Genomic DNA, 22601 nt, shown 5'->3' on the forward strand with positions numbered 1-22601 from the left:
TGAATGTAGGAAGCCTCAATTTTTTTAAATATCGATTTAATTGAGTCCACGTAATGTTTTGCTTTGGAATCTGAAATCCTTCGACCTAAACCTGTGCAATATTTCTCAAAAAGTCTCCTTCTGCAAAAAAAGTTAGCGCTTTATTTAGCGGTACATAAACGCTAACAAAAACGCTAACGGTTATAAAAATTAGCGAAAACGCTAACCGCTAACCAAAATGTTAGCTTAGGTAATTAGCTGTTAGCGGATTAGCGCAATTTTGCCCACTTCTGCATACTCCATATTTCATATTTCATAGAATAATTAATACATTTTCAGCAGTCTCCGTTAGTTTGCAGCATATGCGCATTAAATTTTATCGCGCATATTGATATGATAATAGTAAAAGCAAAGCACAGCCTATGTGCTACATGCTAGGATAATTGCAGGGCCAGTTGCTATGATCCTATTGACTCTAACAGCCTCTCCCAGTCGAGATTCGTACATACGACGACTGGCTTATTAGGCCAGCGTCATACCTCGAAGCCAACTGGTAGGCATATTGATATGATAGGCGTATAAAATCAACGCGCCATCGCCATTTTTGAAACCTGGTTGTTAAAATTAACAAAATAAATATATTCACTTAGTCAATATCAATTTCTTGCGAAATCATTTTAGTTGCTTCCTGTGAAAGGAAAATCGAATCATTGCGTGCAAAAAAAAAACTAGAATATGACAATATGGTCTCGCATAAAAACATGATTTCGGTGTTGAATTCTAATATTCTTCATAATAGCAGCAATAAATCTGTTGTTTTAATAGCTCAAAAAACTAACAGATTGATCGTGGTTTGAAAAGCAATCGTAATAAGATTCATTTTGATTGGTACGCCATATTTTATTACTACGCTACTCGTATGGTAAGTTTATAAGATACGTGGTGTAACCTGAGAGGGAGAAGCCAGCTCAGTGCAAGATTGATTGTTTTCGTTTTCTTCTTCTTCTTCTTCTTATTTTTGATGCGCAAAATTCATTAGTACCATTTAAATAAAGTCGGTATTTAAAAACAACCCTAGCTGACTCCTCTCTCAGGCTGCAACCAACTGGTTTTATCGCAGTAATATTAGCAACTACAATAAATTTGCCTTATTAACAGTTCTTTTACGGTCTTATAGTTAGCAATTAGTTGTTTTGACTCACATCGTCTTGGTATTGCATAAACGAATCAGTGAAATTACACAGTAAAACATAGTTTATAAGCATATTCAGTCTGTACGATTTTTTATCGAAGGCAGTGTAAATAAAATAAAATAAAATAATGTCACTACTGTTGAATTCTCGTCCAGAGTAACAATCGCCAAGTAGCCGAGTCCCGACCTTTTTCAATCACGCTCCTCGTACAAAGGTAGTAGATAGTAGTAGTAGACCGCGCGATAACTTTACACACAGACTACAGAATTCGGCTAGCTGACATAAGGATGTGCAGTCTCTAAAGATCTTTGGAGATTCCTTTCTGTTTAACTATACTTTTACAATAATACCATAATAAAACCAGAGGTAATGATTGATAGCGCAATAAAATCTGTATAAAACTCAAGTAAAACCAAGTGGCCCTTTAGAGCTCCCAAACCCAAACCCGACCTAGACTTGAACCAAGATTTTCCAGAATTTCATACCCAAATCTGACCACCTCTGATACCCCATAACCACATTGTTCGTGAAAACGTGGGTCGATGTATGCATTAACTATTCTGCTAACTGCTGGTAGATTTAGAGGGAAGTGATGGTTAAAGGGACTCTGCACGTGCATTTCGGACATCCATTCGAATAATCTCCGTTTCATCAATCAAAGTTAGTTTGCTCAGGCAGCTAGACTTCTTAGCTGTGCTGTAATCCATCGGACTGTGGTTTATCGGTGCTCCTACACGGTTTTAAGTAAACACTGGTCTACCTTTTCATATTCATTTTACCGCAGCGGTACTCGAACCTGTGCACATTGGCTAAATTACAGTTCTAAGTATGGTTTACGAGCGTGTAAAAGCATTTTGCTTAAAGTGAACGTGAAAAAAGTTATAAGCAATTGAAATGTGATAAGTGTGATTGCTTCATGTTTAGCTCGAAAATCAGAACCAGCGATTGTACATGAGCTCAAATACCTCGTTGTAAATAGAGTTTTTGTTTATTGTATAAAAACTCATTATAATGATACTGGTAGCATCGCAATATGCCATAGTGGTCATAAAAGGACTGCAACGTCATCTGAGATGATTCGAAAAGTGAAGAAGTGACTTGAGGGAAATCCACGACGATGTGCCAACCAAATAGCTACTGAACTGAAAATATTCGGTTACAGCATCCGATGAAAACTGAAGAATGAGCGCTTAAGGTCAAGCCTTGCAAGTTCTAAAATTCTAAAGTAGCAGTACCTGACTCAAATAATGCTGAGCCCGCTGGAATCGCAGATGAGAGTTCTCCAATCATTTTCCTTGAGCCAGCAAACGATCAAGAATTTTCTAAGCTACCTTCTACTCTAATCTAATCAGACTTCATAAATATTGCAAACAACCAGCGTTAAGAGATGATTTCGAACGATTGTTAGCCATAAACAGCATACAGAACAGCAAACTTTGAACGCGTTTTTCTCGAAATCAGAGTTTTGTCACTGGGTTCGGACTGACTTAACACCGACCGATCAATGGGAAATGCATCTGAAACCAATATCTTGGAAAGTTGGCAGTTGTTTATGTACAATAAGGGAGCAAAGTTTATGTAAAATTGTGTTTTCAGAACAGAGTAAATCTCGAAGGTTATTTATCTACACTGCTGCTACTCGCATAACAGTCCCATTTTCTAAGGAGTTTCCTATATAAATGAGATTGTTATGCGAGTAGCGGTAGTACATATTTTGAACAGGCGTTACGCATACTCTATTTTGGACATTTACGGCAAAATAAAATGAAAGTGTCCAAATGAAAGTGTAAAGTACCCCCGTTCAAAATAAATGAATCACCTTACTGTGTGCAGTTTGCTTGACAATGATGCTGAATTTGAAGTTCAAAGAGCTATTTGATAAATCAGTCATTGAGTGTTTATCAGAATTGTTATAAAATAAGATTAAACTCCGTACAATTTGACATCTGAATGTTTTAGGATTAATATAATCTTTTCATTCAATTAACGATCTTTCTCCTTCTATTTACACCCACAAACACCATTTTTATGAAATTTGTCCATCAACTTAAAGCATTGTATTTTGAGCTTGAATCATTGTTTTGATCAAAATATAGAAATATTTTTGATATTGTTATAGAGCATCATACCAAAAATATAAGCATTTGCCTTAAATTTTTGTCAAATTTGTTGTTATTCATTTGATAGACTTGTGGGGTTCCCAAAGCAAACGATTGAATTGTGAACAATTATTTTCTCTTTTTAATCAGAACAAATAGCGCAAAAGTTGACTTCTGCTTCACTATGCAAGTCCTAACAGTTTGCAATAGGAGTACATACTATATTTGCTAACAACAAGGAAGTATTGTATACGTGCAAAATTCAAAGGAAAAGGTCTAGTGAAACCTTGTCAAATTGCGGAACGGCGATAAATGCTAGTTTCGGATCCTTTCCATTTTTTCCACAATTATAACTCCACCTAATAACGGCTTGTCGATTTGGCCGGCTTGTTGCTGCTTGCATGGGCTTGTAAATCGTTACCGTGCTGTTCTGTTAGGTACATATAAGATAAGTGAATGTCAAACGTTGTTATTAAATTGTCTGAATGAATGAGAAGTAGCTTGACGGAGTCTGGAAAATAAGTTTATTCTACTAATGCAACAATTCTTTTCTACTCTCAATTTCGAATCGTTTTAATTTTTCGCTAGCTTTGAATCTTTATTAGGATTTGAAAATTAATAGGGTAGTTGATCCAGTAGTTGTGGTAGTACCAATAGTTGCGCTACTATTCATTATTAATGCATATTTTCGTCACCGTAGCATTTTAGATAAAACAATTACATTCATTATATAAAATAGGTTTTTAGAAGTATTGGTAGTTAGACTACACCATTTAAAATTAAAGCATTATTTGCTAAAATGCCAATTTTCCAAAATCTAACGCGCAGTTGGAGCGCACAACTATAGGCGCTCATTTATAGTTTTGCTACGATGTTTTTTCACTTAGCAACCTAGCAATGTATATGGAATAACACAATTAAAGGAACATCAAACTTAATTAAGGAAACATTAGCGCAACTGTTGGTACAATATAATTGAATCGGAAAATTCATTTTTTCTTTATAAAGCTTCTCGTACAACGAAAGCAATTGTCTTGCCTTTTGACAAATACCTTGTATTTGATAAATTTATATCCCACAGGCATTAATTGAAGCATATACCTCAATAAACAAGCAAAATGAAGGTATATTGTGCCTAGTGGCGCAACTAATGGATCATCTACCCTATATGCAAGCAGCATGTATAATTGTGGATGGTCTTTTCATCAATTCTTATTATACAAACTGTTACTTAGAATTCTTATTTTACAAACTATTAAAAAATGAACAATGTTGTCTCATGTTGTCAATGTTTGAAGATACGCTTATTGCAGCAGATGGGATTTTCAGTTTTCTCAGTTGTGCGTTTCAGGCACTTTAGCATATTATATTCGCTTCAACATATCAAGAACATACGGTAGAAGGGGTTGTATGATCCACGCACAATTTATTTTCTGATAATTGTAAATGCGTATACGTTATGTTATTTGCTCATGAGCATGTACTTCGTCATATTGATCCCTCCGAATTCGTGAGAGACAGGAATTGCCGAACTCTCACAATTCAACTGAAATATTTATAGTTAACGCATAGGTACAATGTATTTTTGCACAATTTAATAATAATTTTTGTATCACCTGCTGTGCCCTTTCTGGGAGCAGAGGTGGGCGGTAATTATTCGATAAAGGAATGTGTTCAATTTAGTAATGGCTCATTTTTCATTTTACATTTTTGTGATGTTTATGTCTCTTTAATAGGTATTTATTGAGTGAATGACCAGGAAAGTTATTGTCGTTATTTACAACTATTTACAATCAATAAATGTCTTTCAAAACGATTGATTGATTAATTGCCACTAAAGGTAATTAATACAGCTATACAATTTACGCTCGCATGTCATATTACGGATAACAGTTTGACGACGTCCAGTTTGAATCGTGTTTCTTGCCGTAACACTGTCACGCAACTAGTGTTCCCTCCACGTAACACAATTCGTTTAGACATAATTGAAATTAGTCAAACAGACTGCAACATCAATTCTCTACTTCTTCAATACTTTAGTCCTCATTTCTCTATATAATACGTAGTGTAATTGAGCCGAATATTTTTATTTTTTTAACGAAACTATAACAACAAAATTCATAATTTTATAATGCATTAATCACTGATTAATGACAAGTAAAACTATGTTTTGGGAATTTAATTTAAAAACATTTAGCGTGCATTTTTCACTAAGTTCATGCGAAATTATACCATAAGAATCCGGGTATGTTATGGCTTTATAAATTTCAATTGTATATATTAAAGTACTTTTTAGTCACATGTGTATCATGTTATCGATTATAGATTAAACTACTACTGCTCCACATTACCCATAAACAAGTTAAACATCGGTACCGATGTTGACATAGAAAAGATGACACGCCAAGAGTTGTTCAACTTGAAACACGCGATAGTACGTTAATTGCGTATGACTAATAGGTATGGTCATGGACACAACTTCGAACCAGCAGTGACATTAAAATAACTTGGATACTGAACATTAAAATATTTGTTAACAACGCCGACTAAAATTTGTTAGTAATATGATTGATAATTGCCTTACAAAAACTCTAAAGTCACACTATGAATTCAATGCTAAAACATGTCGGACTAATAAGTTTGTCGAAATGTAAATTGGTCAATTACAAATTTAGAAACCAAAAAACTGTATGCCCAATCATAATAAACCTAACGCAAAATTTTGCTATAATGACGGTCATATTATATATTATTATAAAATCAAGATAATTTCGTAATTTCCTCTATTTTCATCATGTCTAATCAATCCATTCTTTTCTCCCTTCCAGGCGAACGCGAAGTTTGAACGCACCGTCGCCATTCCAACAGTTTGGACCATGTGGTCGGATTATGAAAAACTCTGCCATGGTGATGTAAGTAGACATAAACTGCGTCTCCCGGATGACGGAACCCAATAGTGTTACACTCTATCCCATTTGTGATCGCTTACAGGCAAATTCAGGATCCCGCCAGCCAACGGCTGACCTGGTACAAGCCTCCACTGGCGGTGCTGGTGATAAAAAAGGTTCGTGACTCGAAGGTGCTGCAACCGTTCGTCGAGCTGGTCGAGTGGCTCATCCAGGAGAAGCACATGGTCGTTTGGGTGGAGGGTGCCATTTTGGACGACCCGCTGCTGACGGGGGACAAACGTTTCACCAAGATCCAGGATAAATTGATTACTTTTAAGTGAGTTCGAAACATTTTTTCTTAGCTTTTGATATTAATTCTTTTGATTGTTTATCACAGGGACGGCCGCGACGATCTAACGGACAAGATTGATTTCATTATCTGTCTTGGCGGAGATGGAACGTTACTGTATGCGTCATTGCTGTTTCAGAAGTCGGTTCCACCGGTGATGGCATTCCATTTGGGTTCGTTGGGTTTTCTGACACCGTTCCAGTTCGATAATTTTCAGGAACAGGTCACCAATGTGCTCGAAGGTCATGCCGCTCTTACGTTGCGCAGCCGGTTGAGGTGTATTATCGTTCGGAAAGACAAGACCGAACAAGAGATATCGACCTTCAGATCGTCGCAGGACCCGACGACTAACATTTTGGTAATTTCCATTCATTGTACCAAATTAAGCTTTAAAATTAATAATCGTTTGCTTTATCCACTAGGTTCTCAACGAAGTGGTGATTGATCGCGGTCTTTCATCGTACCTGAGCAATATTGACCTGTTTTTGGATGGAAAGCACATTACCTCAGTGCAGGGCGATGGGCTGATTGTTTCCACCCCGACCGGAAGTACGGCCTATTCGGCAGCTGCAGGAGCTTCCATGATTCATCCCTCGGTGCCGGCCATACTGGTGACGCCTATTTGTCCCCATTCGCTCAGTTTTCGACCGATCGTATTACCGGCTGGTGTGGAACTGAAGGCATGTGATTTGGAATGTATGTGTTTTCGAGCAAAAAAAACTTAACCGTGTTTGATTTTTAGATCGCCCTTTCGCCGGACAGTCGGAACAGTTCGTGGGTATCGTTTGACGGCAGGAACCGTCAAGAATTGCTGCATGGTGACAGGTGAGATATTTTTATAATTCCACTTGGTTAACCTCGGCTTATGTTATTGTAAGCATATGTCACGATATGTTCGGTTGTTTTGAGCCTAGTTGTGATACAATAGATAATCTTCTTAATTGACAAATATTCTATTAGAAATCATCATGAAATATGCAAAATTGCAAACTATCGCATAGCTTGTGTTAGATCTGGACAGTTAACTTTCGCCGATTCAAGAAGTCTAAACTAGTGAAGCCTAGAGGCAACATTCCGTTTTCAGAATTTGACCTTCAAATTTTAAATGCTGTAATAACGCAATAATGTTTTTCAAATTAATAGTTAATTTGTACATCTCAATTCTCGATTTTGGGTTCAATCTCATAATTAAATTTGGCGATCGCCTTTAAGTTTTGCCTTTAAGATTTAAAAGTTTAATTTTTGATTTTGAATCATGTCGCACTATTGTAAGTCCTTATGAAATATAAAAATGGGATAAAGTCCATTTGAGGTTTACTGTATTAGGTGCACGCAGGAATTTCATTCCACTGCCTAATTTTAAACCTTTACCGCTTGTAAAGCATCAAAGCCTCATAAGAAATTTGTTTTTTTTTCTTTTGAAGCAAAAGGAGAAAAAAGTTATCAAATTTACTTCGCTTTAACTATGCGGTTTACATGACATCAGGTGACCAAACATGTCATTTTAAACTGTGCAGTTTAATTTCTTAATTCCCTACTATTTTTAGATTTACTGCTAAATAATGCATATAACTTTATTTAACTTTAGGATAAATTAGCATTTATGCATTACTTACTTACTTACTTACTTACTTACTTACTTATGTGTCCATGTCCGCCAGTCCGGCAGAACAAAGGGATGAAATCAGAGATCTCCACTGCTGACGGTTACCCGCCATGGCTTTTACTTGTCGCCAGGACAGGTTCTCGTCTACAGCCCGGATGTCGTTGGCTAAACTCCGTCGCCATGAGCCTCTGGGTCTGCCTCTTCTACGTTGTCCTTGTGGATTCCAGTCGAGTGCTTCTCTGCAAACCTCGTTCGCTCCTTTCCTCAAGGTGTGTCCGATCCACTTCCACATACGTTCACGAATTTTTGTGGCTATCGGCCGTTGATGACACCGACGATGGAGTTCCTCATTGGATATCCAATTATCAGGCCACCAGGCACGAATGATGTTTCGCAGGCAACGGTTAATGAATACCTGCAGTTTTTGCGTTGTCTCCGCTGAGACGCACCACGTTTCTCAGGCATACAGCAGTACAGATTTAACGTTTGTATTAAAGATTCGGGTTTTCCTACGTAGAGTGATCTGGTTTGAGCGCCAAATGTTTCGCAGACCTTCCTGATCCGTGTCGCTATATCAGTCTTGGTACCACCATCGGGCGTTTTCTGGCTACCAAGATATTGAAAGGCGCCTATCTGTTCAACTTGTTGTCCCGCTACTGTGAAGTTGGTGGAATTGTCAGTGTTCACCATAGACTTAGTTTTCGCTACATTGACTTTGAGACCTGCTGCCTGGGAGCTCTCGGAGAGGTCATCTAATTTGCTCTGCGTATCGTTTCGGCATTGTGCGAGCAAGATAATGTCGTCGGTTAGGTCGAGGTCATTTAGCTGCTCCATCGTCAGAGGATTCCAAGGCAATCCTCGATTTGGTCTACTGTCAATTGCTCCAACTAATATCTCATCCATAACGATGAGAAACAAAAGCGGTGATTAAATGCAGCCCTGTCTCACGCCAGCAGTAACCCTTATGGGGTCGGACAAGACGTCGACGTGCCTCGTACTGAGCCTCGATGAGATGGACTAGCTTATCTGGAACTCCTCTACGCCTAAGTGCGCCCCAGATGTTTTCGAGGTTGAGTCGATCGAACGCCTTTTCGAAGTCAACGAACACCAGCAGAAGAGCGTCCTGGAATTCGTTGATCTGCTTCAATATAATGCGGAGCGTTGTGATATGGTCTACACATGATCGGCCAGCACGGAATCCAGCTTACTGCCGCCGGAGAGTAGCGTCGATCTACTCCTGGATCCGGTTGAGGATTACCTTACAGAGTACTTTGAGAGTAATACAGAGCAACGTCATACTCTTGATCAGGGCTTCGACCGATCCTTTTTTTCTACCGCAGTCCCACCAACGCGCATTCAAGTTCACACCGTCCGTTTAGTGATGGAATACGAACGCTATGCATAACACAACTGGCAGTTTGCTCAGTCAAACGCCGATGGCACGCAGTACCTAGTATGAACGGATTCTAAAGCTTTTTAACATTTTCGTTTCGATCAAGTTGCCTTTACCGTTTGGAGCAGCGAATGACTGCAAAACAGTCAAATGACTGGCAGTCACCACGCTTACGAAAAGCAACCGCACAATCGTATGATTCAATACTACAAAAAAAACAACCACTACATGTGCATGGAAGAAGTCGGTCGGACTCCGTCCAATACAAACGAATATTTTGCTTGCGTCGGACCGACGTCCGGGTGACAAACTATTACTGTGAGCAGCCGATTTGGAGACAAAAAGAGAAACGAAAAAATACGTCACCGTATGCTTCCAGTCAGTTTGCAGTTTATATTCTCAAAGCGCAAAGCAAAACGGGAGATCGACTGTTTGCTTTTGCAGAGATGCCGCATGAATTGTAAGACGGCAGCAGCGCAAGCGGCAGCTTGACTGAATTCAAAAAAACAGTCAAATGATCGTTCAAAAAGCGGAGTTTGAATGCGGAAAGTTCGCATTCACGGCAGTCACATTCAACTTGCGATCCCTTTTCAAGCCCTGCTCTTGATGGCTGTTACACTTTCATCCAGCGATGACGCCTCCGAGTTCACGCGATTGATTCGACGAACTGTAGGCGTCACACGCTGCTGGTTTTGTTGGTTTCTGACATTTGAAACTCGGAAGAGTTGTTCAAAATGTTTAGTCCATCGCTTAAGCGGTTCTGTACGGTCAGTCAATAGCTGATCAGCTCCGTTTTTTGCGACATCTTTGTATTCATCCTGGCACCTCTAAGGCGGCGAGAAATATCGTACAACAAACGGATATCACCATTGGCGGCGGCGGTTTCTCCTTGTTCGGCTAGGGAGTTGGTCCAGGCTCTCTTGTCCCGCCTGCAAGCACGTTTAACAGCCCTCTCCAGTTCGGCGTATCGTTGACGGGCAGCTGTCTTAGCCGATCTGGTCCGCGCTCGCTCAATGCCGGCTTTCGCCTCTCTCCGCTCGTCGATCTTCCTCCAAGTTTCATCCGAAATTCACTCCCTCCGCCCGCTGCGCGCTTTGCCGAGGGTTTCATCACTGGCCGTGATGAAGGCGTTCTTGACTTCCACCAGGTGGCAGCTCCGAGGCTCGAGATTCAAGTTTTTCGACAAAGGCCCTTTTTACCTCAGGATTCTCCAATCGGCGGACGTCGTAGCGGCACCCAACTTTCTCCTCCCGTCGTTGGACACGTGCGACGCGCAGACGTATCTCAGCGATAACAAGATGATGGTCGGATGTAATATCAGCGCTGCGTTTGTTGCGTACATTAAGAAGGCTCCTTCCCCATTTCCGGCTGATGCAGATGTGGTCGATTTGACACGTGACTTTATGTACTGGTCTATGGGGGAAAAGCGATCCACCAATGACCATGTTGTTATTACCACAGAATTCTGTAAACAGCTCCCCGTTTTCGCTCATCTCTCCTAGGCCATGGCGTCCCATGACGCTTTCAAGGTCCGCGTTGTTTGAGTCAATCTTCGCGTTGAAGTCGCCCATGTGGATTTGGATATCCCCCTTCGGGATTTTCTTAACTACGCTGTTCAGCTGGCTGTAAGAACTCTCTTTCTCCTGCAGGTCGGCAGCATCCGTTAGCGCATAGCACTGGATTGCTGTAAGGTTCCTAACCCGTGTTCTGAATCTGGCAACGATTATTCGCTCATTTATCGGTTCCCACTTTATCAGGGCCGCATGTGCCCCTGGGCTCAGGAGGAATCCAACTCCTCTTTCTCGAGTAGCATTTTCACCTCGTATGTCAGAGTAGAGCAAGACTTGCCCGGATGATGTCCTGTGTTGGCCAGTACCCGGCCAGCGGACCTCGCTCAGCCCTGGGATTTCAAGCTTCAGGCGACTAGCTTCCCTTGCAATTTGAGCCAGCTTGCCCTGCTGGGCAAGGGTCAGTATATTCCATGTTCCTATTCGTGTCCGTGTTTTCATGCTGAAGGTCGTTGCCAGTAATCCAGAGAGATTTCTTCTTTCATTTTCGGTAACTTTTTTGTGTTCCGGTACAGTAGGCTGTTAACCTAAGGTTCTTATCCCGCTGATGGGGCTGCCATCTTAATGTGGGCGGGAGCCACTGTGCCCCCTTTTCTGTTAGCATACGATAACCGAATTTGCGTACTCCAGCCGGCACCTCGTGGAGGTAGGAATAGCAGTTAATGAACAGAGGTTATGGAATGCTCATGTTCACCCTTTGCCAGCCATTAAAATAACAAAACGTTGACAAAAACAGAGGGCGAGGGTAAGGTACAAATAAGTAAAAAGAGCTTTGTTTTTCTCGGTGTCCTATTGCTAGTGAATGGGAAAGATTAAGCAGAGAGATAGTGAGTGAAAGACGAGAGAGGGAGAGAGAGAGGAAGGGAGAGAGAGCGAGAGAGGGAGAGAGTGAGCGAGAGAGGGAGAGAGAGAGATAGAGAGAGTGAGGGAGAGAGAGCGAAAGAGGGAGGGAGAGAGAGAGAGATAGAGAGAGAGAGAGAGAGAGAGAGATAGAGAGAGAGAGAGAGATAGAGAGAGAGAGAGAGATAGAGAGAGAGAGAGAGAGAGAGAGAGAGAGAGAGAGAGAGAGAGAGAGAGAGAGAGAGAGAGAGAGAGAGAGAGAGAGAGAGAGAGAGAGAGAGAGAGAGAGAGAGAGAGAGAGATAGAGAGCAAACATGGCAAATAAAATGCAAATTGGAATTTTGGCAAAATATTGACATCTTAGAAATCAGCGATTCGTGTTTGAACCTTAATCGACTGCACTGTGTATCATAAATTGAATCACTTTGATTAGCTTCTTAGCCCAAGCAGCACTTGCAATATCTTGCATGTTGCTATTGAATCTTCTTTAAATTGCAAAAAAAACTTCGCCGGTTATAGTATTGAAATACATAACAAATGAGTAAATTTATGTTATTAATAAAACGGTGGGTTCAGATTATCCAACACCTATCCTGGGTGCCACCAATATAGAAGTGCATATCTAGTAACATGAAACTTCATCGCAACATTGTGTTATTATAAATAGAACTGCCATAAATACAAATATTTGTGGATGCATAAATTTGAGACCCAACAATTATTTTAGTTGCAGTGATTTACTCTACTAATGTTCCTGGATTTTGAAGTACTCCATAAACTGTTTATGTTATTTGACCGAGAAAGATTTGACCGAGAAAATAAAGTACTCCGGAGAACACGGCAGGGTCCCAAATTTATGCATGCACAAATATCTGTATTTATGGCAGCTCTGATTATAAAGTCATTGATAAACAACCCAAGCAGCACTTGTAACATCTTCTAAGTTGCAATAAAATCATCTTTAATTTGCAAAAACTTCGCCTGCTGCAATATTGAAATACAAAACAAATGAGCAACTTTATGTTATTGATACGTTGCTTTTTAGTTACTCGTAGGCACATCCTAAATATTAGTGTGTATCTAGTAACATGAAACTTTATCGCAACATCGTGTTATTATTATGTTATTGGTAAACAATAATGACACATGATGTTGCATCATGTTGTTTAAGAGATATTTTTGAATTATATGCCTCCAAACTAGTACAATAAACGTTACATCTCATTCGGACATTGCGCAACGAAGAGGCATTTTTCCTTTAACAATAATTATATGAAAATTCATCAGGATGCTATCCCATTTACTAAAATATCATGTAATTACACAGTATACAGTTCAATTCTACACAGCATATTGCATCGTAAACGACTTCTCAATTTGGCAGGTTCAATTCGTTAAATTTGTAAATTGATGAAAAATAAAATTTCACGAGGCGCATAAAACAATACAAAGCAAAATTATAATTTGCAGTTTTTGAAGAGAATTCCAAATGACCACTTTTGAGGCCCGGTAGAACCGATGCCGGATGTTCCGGAATGTCCAGATCGACTCAAAATACTTCCAAATATGCACTACAGAGCTCGTGTTAAAAAATCCTGTTATTTGCCATATTTTCGAAGAGAATACTAAATGACCACTTTTGAGTTCCGGTTGAACCGACAACGAATGTTTCGGAGAGTGAGGCGTAAGCCAGCGCTCTACGGGATAGTGTAAAAGTCATTATTAGTGACTACAAATAAAATGGATAACTTTTGCGCTTTCAATTAAACAGATTTCTAATTTTTTTTTTTTTTTTTTTTTTTTTTTTTTATTGGGGCAAATATTCGATTACATAAAATACTTAAGAGTAACTATCCTATATCATATTGTGTGTTCAATCACAAGTGGTGACTTTTCAACACTATTAGAATTGCAATATATACTATTATTCTGATTTCTTATGATTTGTTACGACACTTAAGATTATTTAGCAGTAGGGATTACAACCTAAATGTAAGGGAAAAAAATATAAATCTTAACCTAATATCTAACCTAGCTAACTTATGATCTATAAAGAGACCTAATCATAGCAATAGAGGATTGCAACGATTTTTGACGGAAATTTGAAATAATTTTGTTTGACATAGTTTCTAGGGTTTCAACACCAGTAAGTCTATGTAATTCTAATGTACTAAACCAAGGAGGACGCTTCAAAATCATTTTCAAAATTTTATTTTGAATCCTCTGAAGACTCTTCTTCCTTGTAATACAACAACTTGACCAAATCGGAACGGCATATAACATCGCCGGTCTAAAAATTTGTTTGTAAATCAATAGTTTATTTTTTAGACAAAGTCTAGAATTTCTGTTAATAAGAGGATATAAACATTTCATATATTTATTACATTTTGTTTGAATACTTTCGATGTGGTCTTTAAAAGTAAGTTTTTTATCATAAATTAATCCCAAATATTTAACTTGGTCAGACCAACTCAAAGCAACTCCATTCATCTTGATAATGTGATTGCTATTTGGCTTAAGGGAAGAAGCTCTAGGCTTATGAGGAAAAATAATTAATTGAGTTTTACAAGCATTGGGAGAAATTTTCCACTTTTGCAAGTATTTGGAGAAAATATCCAAGCTTTTCTGCAGTCGACTACATAAGACACGAAGACTTTTTCCTTTTACGGAAATGCTTGTATCGTCGCAGAATAACGACTTTGTGCAGCCAGCCGGTAATTCAGGAAGATCAGATGTGTATATGTTATACAGGATTGGGCCCAAGATCGAGCCTTGAGGCACACCTGCTTTAACAGGAAATTTATCAGATTTAGAATTCTGATAGACAACCTGTAAAAATCGATCAGTTAAATAATTTTGTAAAATTTTTACAATGTAAATTGGAAAGTTAAAATTTAGCAATTTCGTGATTAAACCTTTATGCCACACACTGTCGAATGCTTTTTCTATGTCTAGAAGAGCAACTCCAGTAGAATAGCCGTCGGCTTTATTAGCTCGTATCATATTAGTAACTCTGAGCAATTGATGAGTAGTGGAATGCCCATGTCGAAAACCAAATTGTTCATCTGCAAAAATGGAATGTTCAGTAATATGTGACATCATTCGGTTAAGAATTATTCTCTCAAATAATTTACTTATGGATGGAAGTAAACTAATTGGCCTATAGCTTGAAGCCTCCGCTGGATTTTTATCTGGTTTCAAAATAGGTGTAATCTTAGCAGTTTTCCATAAGTTAGGAAAATATGCTAATTTAAAACAGTTATTAAATATTTTAACCAAAAGTTGATGAGCGATTTCAGGGAGTTTTTTAATTAAAATGTAAAATATCCCATCGTCACCAGGAGCTTTCATATTCTTGAATTTCTTGATAATTGAACGAACCTCATCCAAGTCAGTTTCAAATACTTCATTAGGTGAGACGTTATAAGTAGAAATTTGATCATATTTTTGAGAGACATCGTTTTCAACTGAGCTCACCACGTTCAAATTTAAATTATGAACATTTTCAAACTGCTGAGCAAGTCTTTGAGCCTTTTGTTCATTTGTTAATAGAATATGATCGCCATCTTTAATTGCTGGAATAGGTTTTGATGGTTTCTTCAGAATTTTTGACAATTTCCAGAAAGGTTTTGAATAAGGCTTCAACTGCTCAATCTTATTCGCAAACTGTTCATTCCTCAAAGCAGTAAATTTTTGTTTTATCTCTTTTTGTAATTCTTTATAAATAATTTTCATAGCAGGGTCTCGAGTTCGTTGATATTGACGCCTACGTACATTTTTCAGCCTAATAAGCAATTGAAGATTGTCATCAACAATTGGAGTATCTAATTTCATTTGGACCTTTGGAACAGAATTGTCCCTGGCTTCAATAATAGCACTTCTCAAAGCTTCCAAAGCTGAATCAATATTGGTTTTACTTTGCAAACTTACTTCATGATTCAAATGATTCTCAATATGAGACCTGTATCTTTCCCAATTGGCCTTGTGATAATTAAACACAGATTTAATAGGGTTTAAAATTGTCTCATGTGATAAACAAAAAGTGATTGGGAGATGATCCGAATCAAAATCAGCATGAGTAATTAACTCGCTGCACGCATGACTTTGGTCGGTTAGAACCAAATCAATTGTAGAAGGATTTCTTGTAGAAGAAAAACATGTAGGCCCATTTGGACATAAAATGGAATAGTATCCAGATGAGCAATCATTAAAAATAATTTTTCCGTTAGAATTACATTGAGCATTATTCCATGATCGGTGTTTAGCATTAAAGTCACCGATAATTAGAAATTTTGAGCGATTCCTTGTAAGTTTTTGCAAGTCGCCTTTCAGAAAATTTATTTGTTCGTTTGTACACTGGTAAGGGAGATACGCAGCCGCAACGAATAATATTCCAAGTTCCGTTTGAACTTCAATCCCCAAAGCTTCAATAACTTTTGTTTCAAGATGAGGAAGAGTGCGATGTTTAATTTGACGGTGGATAACAATAGCAACTCCACCGCCAGAACTTTGAATTCTATCGAACCTATGTACCACGTAGTTGGGGTTATATTTTAGTTTGATATTTGGCTTTAAAAAAGTTTCGGTAATAACTGCAATGTGCACTCTATTGACAGTTAAAAAATTGTAAAACTCATCTTCGTTCGCTTTTAATGAACGAGCGTTCCAATTTAGAAATTTTATAGAATTATTTAAAGTCATTGCTGAACTTCAACTTCATTACAATTTCATATGTATAATTTGTTCCAATTCGAATAGCTTCGGTCATGGAACTTGCTTGCAACAAAGAAGTCATTAGAGTAGACATTGCTTGTTGCAAAAATAAAAGTTTATCCTGGGTAATCATACCTAGGTCGTCATTAATGGCATCGTCCCTAGGTGGCCCAGGATTAATGGTTGTTTTGGAACTGCCTGGAATAACAGGTATGTCCAAGTTTCCGGCTAAGACCGAAGCATATGATTTACCTGACCTAGCTTGTACGGGTAGGTAATTCACAGGTTCTGCACTAACTACCGGTGGAATTTGCTCACGCTTAGGATTTTGTTTACCCTGATTTCTTCGCTGTAAAATAGCGATTCTAACAGGGCAATCAAAAGAATTACTTTTATGATTATTACCACAATTTGCGCATTTAAATTGGTTTTGCTCCTTCACTGGACAATCGTCCTTTTTGTGTGAAGGACTGCTGCAAATCATGCACTTGGAGTCCAAGTGACAATTTTTTGTGCCGTGACCATATTTTTGACATGAGCGACACTGAGTTAAATGAGGAATATTTCCTCCAAACTTTTTGTATAGTTCCCACTTTACACGCACGTGAAATAAAACACGTGCCTTTTCTAAAATATTTAAACTATTTACCTGATTTCGGTTAAAATGAACCAGGTAAAATTGCTGTGAAATGCCCCCGGTTTCCCGAATTTGACGTTTTTTCTTCATTTGAATTACTTGGATAGGGGAAACGCCAAGTAATTCCGTTAATTCAAATTTGACCTCATCAACGGATTGATCGGTTGAGAGACCTTTTAAAACAGCCTTGAATGGTCTTTCATTCCGGCTGTCGAATGTATAAAACTTATACAACTTTTCAGTTAAATACTGAATAAGCAAATTAAATGAGTCTTCCGTTTCGGCCAGCACGCGACACTCGCCTCTACGGCCGATTTGATAATTGACCTTAGCGGTAGGAACTCGCAAAGAAAGTTCCTTCCGAAAATTTTGAAATTCGGTAACATATACCACAATAGGTGGAATTTTACCCCTTTTGTTAACGATAGTTTTTTCATTAATAATATTAGTATCTCCGGCTTCTTGCTCGGAGAGAACGGAAAATTGATTTTCACTAGCAACGCTAGAATTTAGAGAGGGTATATCCCTCTTTCTCTTCCCGAGGCGAGCTTTCTTACTTCGACCTGACATTTAGAAGAAATAAAATAGTTTTTCAAAAATGGATACACTAAAAATCTTTAGCCTTTCGGTAGCCTTTAGAAAGACTGATTACACACGTGGTGAATTTATAGGTAACCTAACCAACAGGCACCGCAAAAGAAATAATTTTAAACCCTGGGTAAACCAGGAGCTAGTAAAATATGCGACCGATCTGAACGACAGCTCGTATCACACCAATTTCTAATTTTATTTCATCTGTTACTTATGACGTCAAAAAAAATCCCACCACGATCTGGAATATCTCCGGTAAAATGGAACCATAATTTACTAGCATATTTTTTCCTTAAAGGCTAATCTAATGTGGTTCTTTTAAGACTAGTTGCATAAAAATAGATTGAAAATCAGTGAAGATAGAGCCAAAAGTGTAACTGAAAGTACCTACATTTTTGATGTCGGGGACGTAAAGGTTAACCGAGGCGGTCGGAGCATTGAAATACTCGATGACGATCGTAATATCATGTTTTGGGCAGCGGTCGTATTTACGCTCGAACTGCGTGTAGAATTCCTCCTTGTTATCATCGGTGTAGTTCTGAGGTAAGGCCTGTGCACGTTGATGATGATTTTATTGAAGAACTTCCAGATGGAGCGAAATTTTGCGGAGAGTACACGGTGTCCAAGGAATTGAAACGCGGTAGCCCACCACCGAATAAATTGAAGAAACTTTGCTCATCAGGTTATCTTCTTTAAAAATGGAGTAGTCCCATTAATCGAGGGAGGTCCAACCGGCACCAAAAACGAATAACCTAGCAAAACTTGGTTCAAATCTGTGAAGGTTGATTACACGTTAGAACTTTTTCTCAATCATTTTTAGCGTGACCCCTATACTTTCTGTTATCAATTCCTCTGGATAATTGGATCACGTTTTAGAATATAAATTTTCATTTCTCCCAAATTCATATTGAATAAAATTAATACCTCCGTTTGACCACCGTCGTTAATCTAAACAATCATTTTTGTTTCCGTTACAGCCTGCACGTGACCACTTCAATTTACCCAGTGCCAAGTATATGCGCTCAGGATCAGATCGCCGATTGGTTCGATTCATTGGCCGAGTGTCTCCACTGGAACGTACGTAAACGGCAGAAGTGCTTGGACGAACTGTCCGATCTGACCGGTTCGGGAACGGAGGACAGCGCAATCGAGGAAATCGATCGCGGTATCGAGAATCTGGAATCCTAAGTGCTACTGTAACAACACCTTGCTCAAACACTGCGGCGTTGCCGGGATCAGCACAAGACCTTATCACCCCCGATTCCCACCCCCCTCCCTGCGACAACCGCCGCTTTAAGTTACCAGTTACTGCTTCGAACGGTGGCAACCTTTTTTAATCAAACCCATAAACATAGGCGCCACGCAGGATGCTGCTATGGTTTTTGCTTAACAATTTCTAATATTGATCACGCGTAAAATCAGATGGGTGGAAAGTGTGGTCCTTTTAATTTAATTTAACCAGCAAATGATCGAATTGGTTGTGTTAGAACGAAGCCTATATAGAGTGTGAGAAGCTTCTATATACTACAGGAATTATAGCAAGGATAGTGATTTGTTTGGTCATTCCGGTTTGGAGCCAAAAATGGTGAATAAATTAATGCGAAGATAATGGTTAGGTAAAAAAGATGTTATCAACACTGTTCACGTTCAAGTTTGATCTAAAGACGCAAGTAGAATTGTCTATTGTCAATGTGTTCTAGTGAATGGGGAATTGTTGGTGTGAGTGTGAGAAATGAGCTTCTAGGGCGATTAGTTTATTCGTTTTCTTTCGTATTTTAGGCTTAGCCTATTATGTTTACATCTAAATATTATTATCATATTTGCATTAGCAGCTGATGGTCGATAGCAATGAACGTAAAAAGGCAAATCAAAAACAGTTGTTAAAACTTTAGCTGTTAGGAAAAGTTGATCTTTTTAAAATTTATAAAAAAATATTTAATATAAAAAAATAAAAAAAAAGTTTACCAATCAAAATTTTGCTTTATTTTGCACAACACTAGACAATTCTAGTACTACCCACCGCCCTGCAGTAAGTGATGCCGTCACTAGTCGCGAAAGGGTGGAAAAGCACATGGTACGCAGTTTGATGAGAGAGAAACCCGCGGAGAGCTGATTTCAAGTGCCCAAAAAAATAAACTGGTTTTTGAAGAGAGGAACTCGATTTTCCTCCGAGTGGCAAACCGAAGCTACCGCTGTGGGGTGAAACCGCTCTCTCTGGCGGTGGCAGCATGAGCTTTTTATGGTCGGCCGACGTGGTCGGCACTTGGCAATGAGAAAAAAGGCGGGAGGTGAGAAATCCAATGACGTCAGTCGACGAAGGATCTATGTCTCATTAAACAAAAACCGAGCAGCTTTGTTCTGTATGCTGTTGAATCAGGACCCACCACCACCGGGCACCGGTCGAGGATGCTGGCTGCTGTTTGCTTCCCATCCCGGGGTACGGATTTCCCTCTTGTCATAGCAGTAGTATGCGTGGCGGAACAGAGAAAGGAGTAACGAGATGTATTCTACAGAACAAAGCGACTTGCAGTTGAGGCAAAATAGGATAGTACGGCTATTGAAATTGCTTTTTTTGGTTTTGTTAGGACAGTATGTGCTCTTTGCTATGTGGCGAAATGCAAGCCGGTCTAAATTGTTGGAATCTGAGCAAGAGTAATATAGTTTAAAAGCTGGAATTTACTCTGATTTTCATTGTAGAGATAATCTTAATATGAAGCATAAAGTTATTGAACAGGTGAATTTCAGTTCGGGTATATTAATGGGGTGATTACTAAAAGATTATTTGGATAGCTTAAAACAAGACATTTGGCATGAAGAGGGTGTGGTAACATTTCGCCGTTTCATTAAGCTTATGATAACTCTGGGAATTTTATTTTACGAATGTCGGTTTAGGTAAATTAGTTTTCAACAATCTGCTATCAAGTGCTATCAAGTGAACTTCCATTCACCGGTCAATTTTATATTATTCGAAAAAATACTACAATTGAAGTAAGTAGCTGGAAAAAATGTCCAGATTTGATCAGCAGAAAAGTTTTAGCCTTCCATTAGAACAATGCCAGACTGATACACACATATTCGATGACGCGTCAATGATTGAGGAAGTTTGGGTTGGACAACATAAACATATGATTTTACATCATCCGATAACCATTTATCTCACTAACACTTTTTTGGTAATTAAAAAATAAATTTCAAAAGATGATTGCAAAAACTAGGTATCTAGTTTGTTTTTAACCAGAAAATCCACCGCAAAAATGACAAAAAGTATCTAATACAAGTTCGTACAATCTAAAAAAGTAGTTTTTGTAATTTTTGTTGAAACTTGTTACCGATTATTTTTCCATTCACTCCAACTACTTCTTTGTGGTTATAGAGCTAGAGGGACCGCCTCCAAGTTCGGACACTAAGGTTTCGCAAAAGCAAACATTGATAAAATTATTCAGAAAGAGTGGAACAATAGCTACGGATAGGTTCTGACGTCGATAATGTCTGAAAAGTGCCTACCATCTTTCGGAACGTGGTCGATTTGACTTGACTCTTAATCTGCACATTCGGGGGTGATCGGCCACCACCCGACTACCCGCTTCTGCATCTCGCCCATCACTATAAATACGGTATCCAGCTCGTGTGTATTGCCGCAGCTCTAGTAGATGGTATGACTACCTCTATACGTCCGTAGCATCGTTCCTTTCCAGCATACCTGTAGCGCTACGATGTCGAACTTGCGGTTCTTCACTTCTATAGAAAACATGTGGGTACTTCCGAGGAAATATAGACACCGACCGTTCCATGTTCCTAATTTCCGATCGTTAGTCCGTTTTCGTCGCCTGGGTCTTTGTCGATTGTTCCGACTAGAGTTATTATTACTTACGGAGTCCATTGCTTTGATTTTTTTAGTGATTCAGGCTTACAAAGCCCGCAACCAACCCCACAATATCGCCGGACGGCCAACGTAGCGCGAAGGAACCCTCGTCCCCTGTCAGAATACGACCTTGGTTTCCACCGGGGTTGGTCACTCGATCTCCACCGAGGTTGCTCGTATCCCGGCTAGTGCCACGAGGAGGTAGGGGTAGGAGTTACTGGTTAAGAGGTTGTGGGCCACTGTGGGGTCTATTTTATGCCCAGCACCGATGGCACCGATGGTACGCATTACCCAGCCGTTTACCAGGCATATTTTTTTATTATAATATTTGTTGTCTCCACATTAAATGAAAAATAGATGTAATATATACGGTATTTACTGAGTTTTATCTTAAAACCTAAAGAGTTCGAGGATATCTTCCCCTTACGCAATATAGGCGAAGCATGGGGTCCTGGTCCTGGGAGGAAAGTTGGATTCGAATCCGATTATACGAGGATTGTTCAAAAAAGTATCGCGAATTTTGAGTTTTCGCGGGCTACGTATGTTTGATTTTTGATCTTTTTGTGGCGTTAGGTTGATACTCATTACCCTCATTGGACTACCTTGGACAGAAGCAACGTTTATCGGTGGTACAAAATGTTCTCAGAGGGTCAAAAAGATGTGACAAAAATTGGCTTTTGCACCATTGTAACACCGCTGCTCATGCATCTTGTGCGCGACTTTTTGGCCAAAAACAACACTTCAATAATGCCTCACCCACCTTATTTCCCACCTTGGCCCTCTGCGACTTTTACTTGTTCCCGAAACTGAAGCGGCCCATGAAAGGATGACGCTACGCCACGATTGAGGAAATAAACACAGCATCGAAGGAGAAGCTGAACAA

General features: G+C 39.1%; 1 protein-coding gene across 7 annotated transcripts in view; it reads left to right on the plus strand.

Moving 5' to 3' along the window:
• Positions 1–19784, plus strand: part of LOC128738800 (NAD kinase-like) — an 80491-nt gene extending 60707 nt beyond the window's left edge. For all 7 annotated transcript variants that reach the window (XM_053834201.1, XM_053834197.1, XM_053834196.1 and 4 more), the window contains 6 exons: positions 6100–6183; positions 6263–6496; positions 6557–6866; positions 6931–7188; positions 7251–7333; positions 18834–19784. In XM_053834201.1, the coding sequence (XP_053690176.1) occupies positions 6100–6183; positions 6263–6496; positions 6557–6866; positions 6931–7188; positions 7251–7333; positions 18834–19044 (1180 nt within the window). In that variant the 3' untranslated portion in view covers positions 19045–19784. The remainder of the gene's footprint in view (positions 1–6099; positions 6184–6262; positions 6497–6556; positions 6867–6930; positions 7189–7250; positions 7334–18833) is intronic.
• Positions 19785–22601: the final 2817 nt, after the last annotated feature.

This window comes from Sabethes cyaneus, chromosome 2 (genome assembly GCF_943734655.1).
Source record: "Sabethes cyaneus chromosome 2, idSabCyanKW18_F2, whole genome shotgun sequence".
NCBI lineage: Eukaryota > Metazoa > Arthropoda > Insecta > Diptera > Culicidae > Sabethes > Sabethes cyaneus.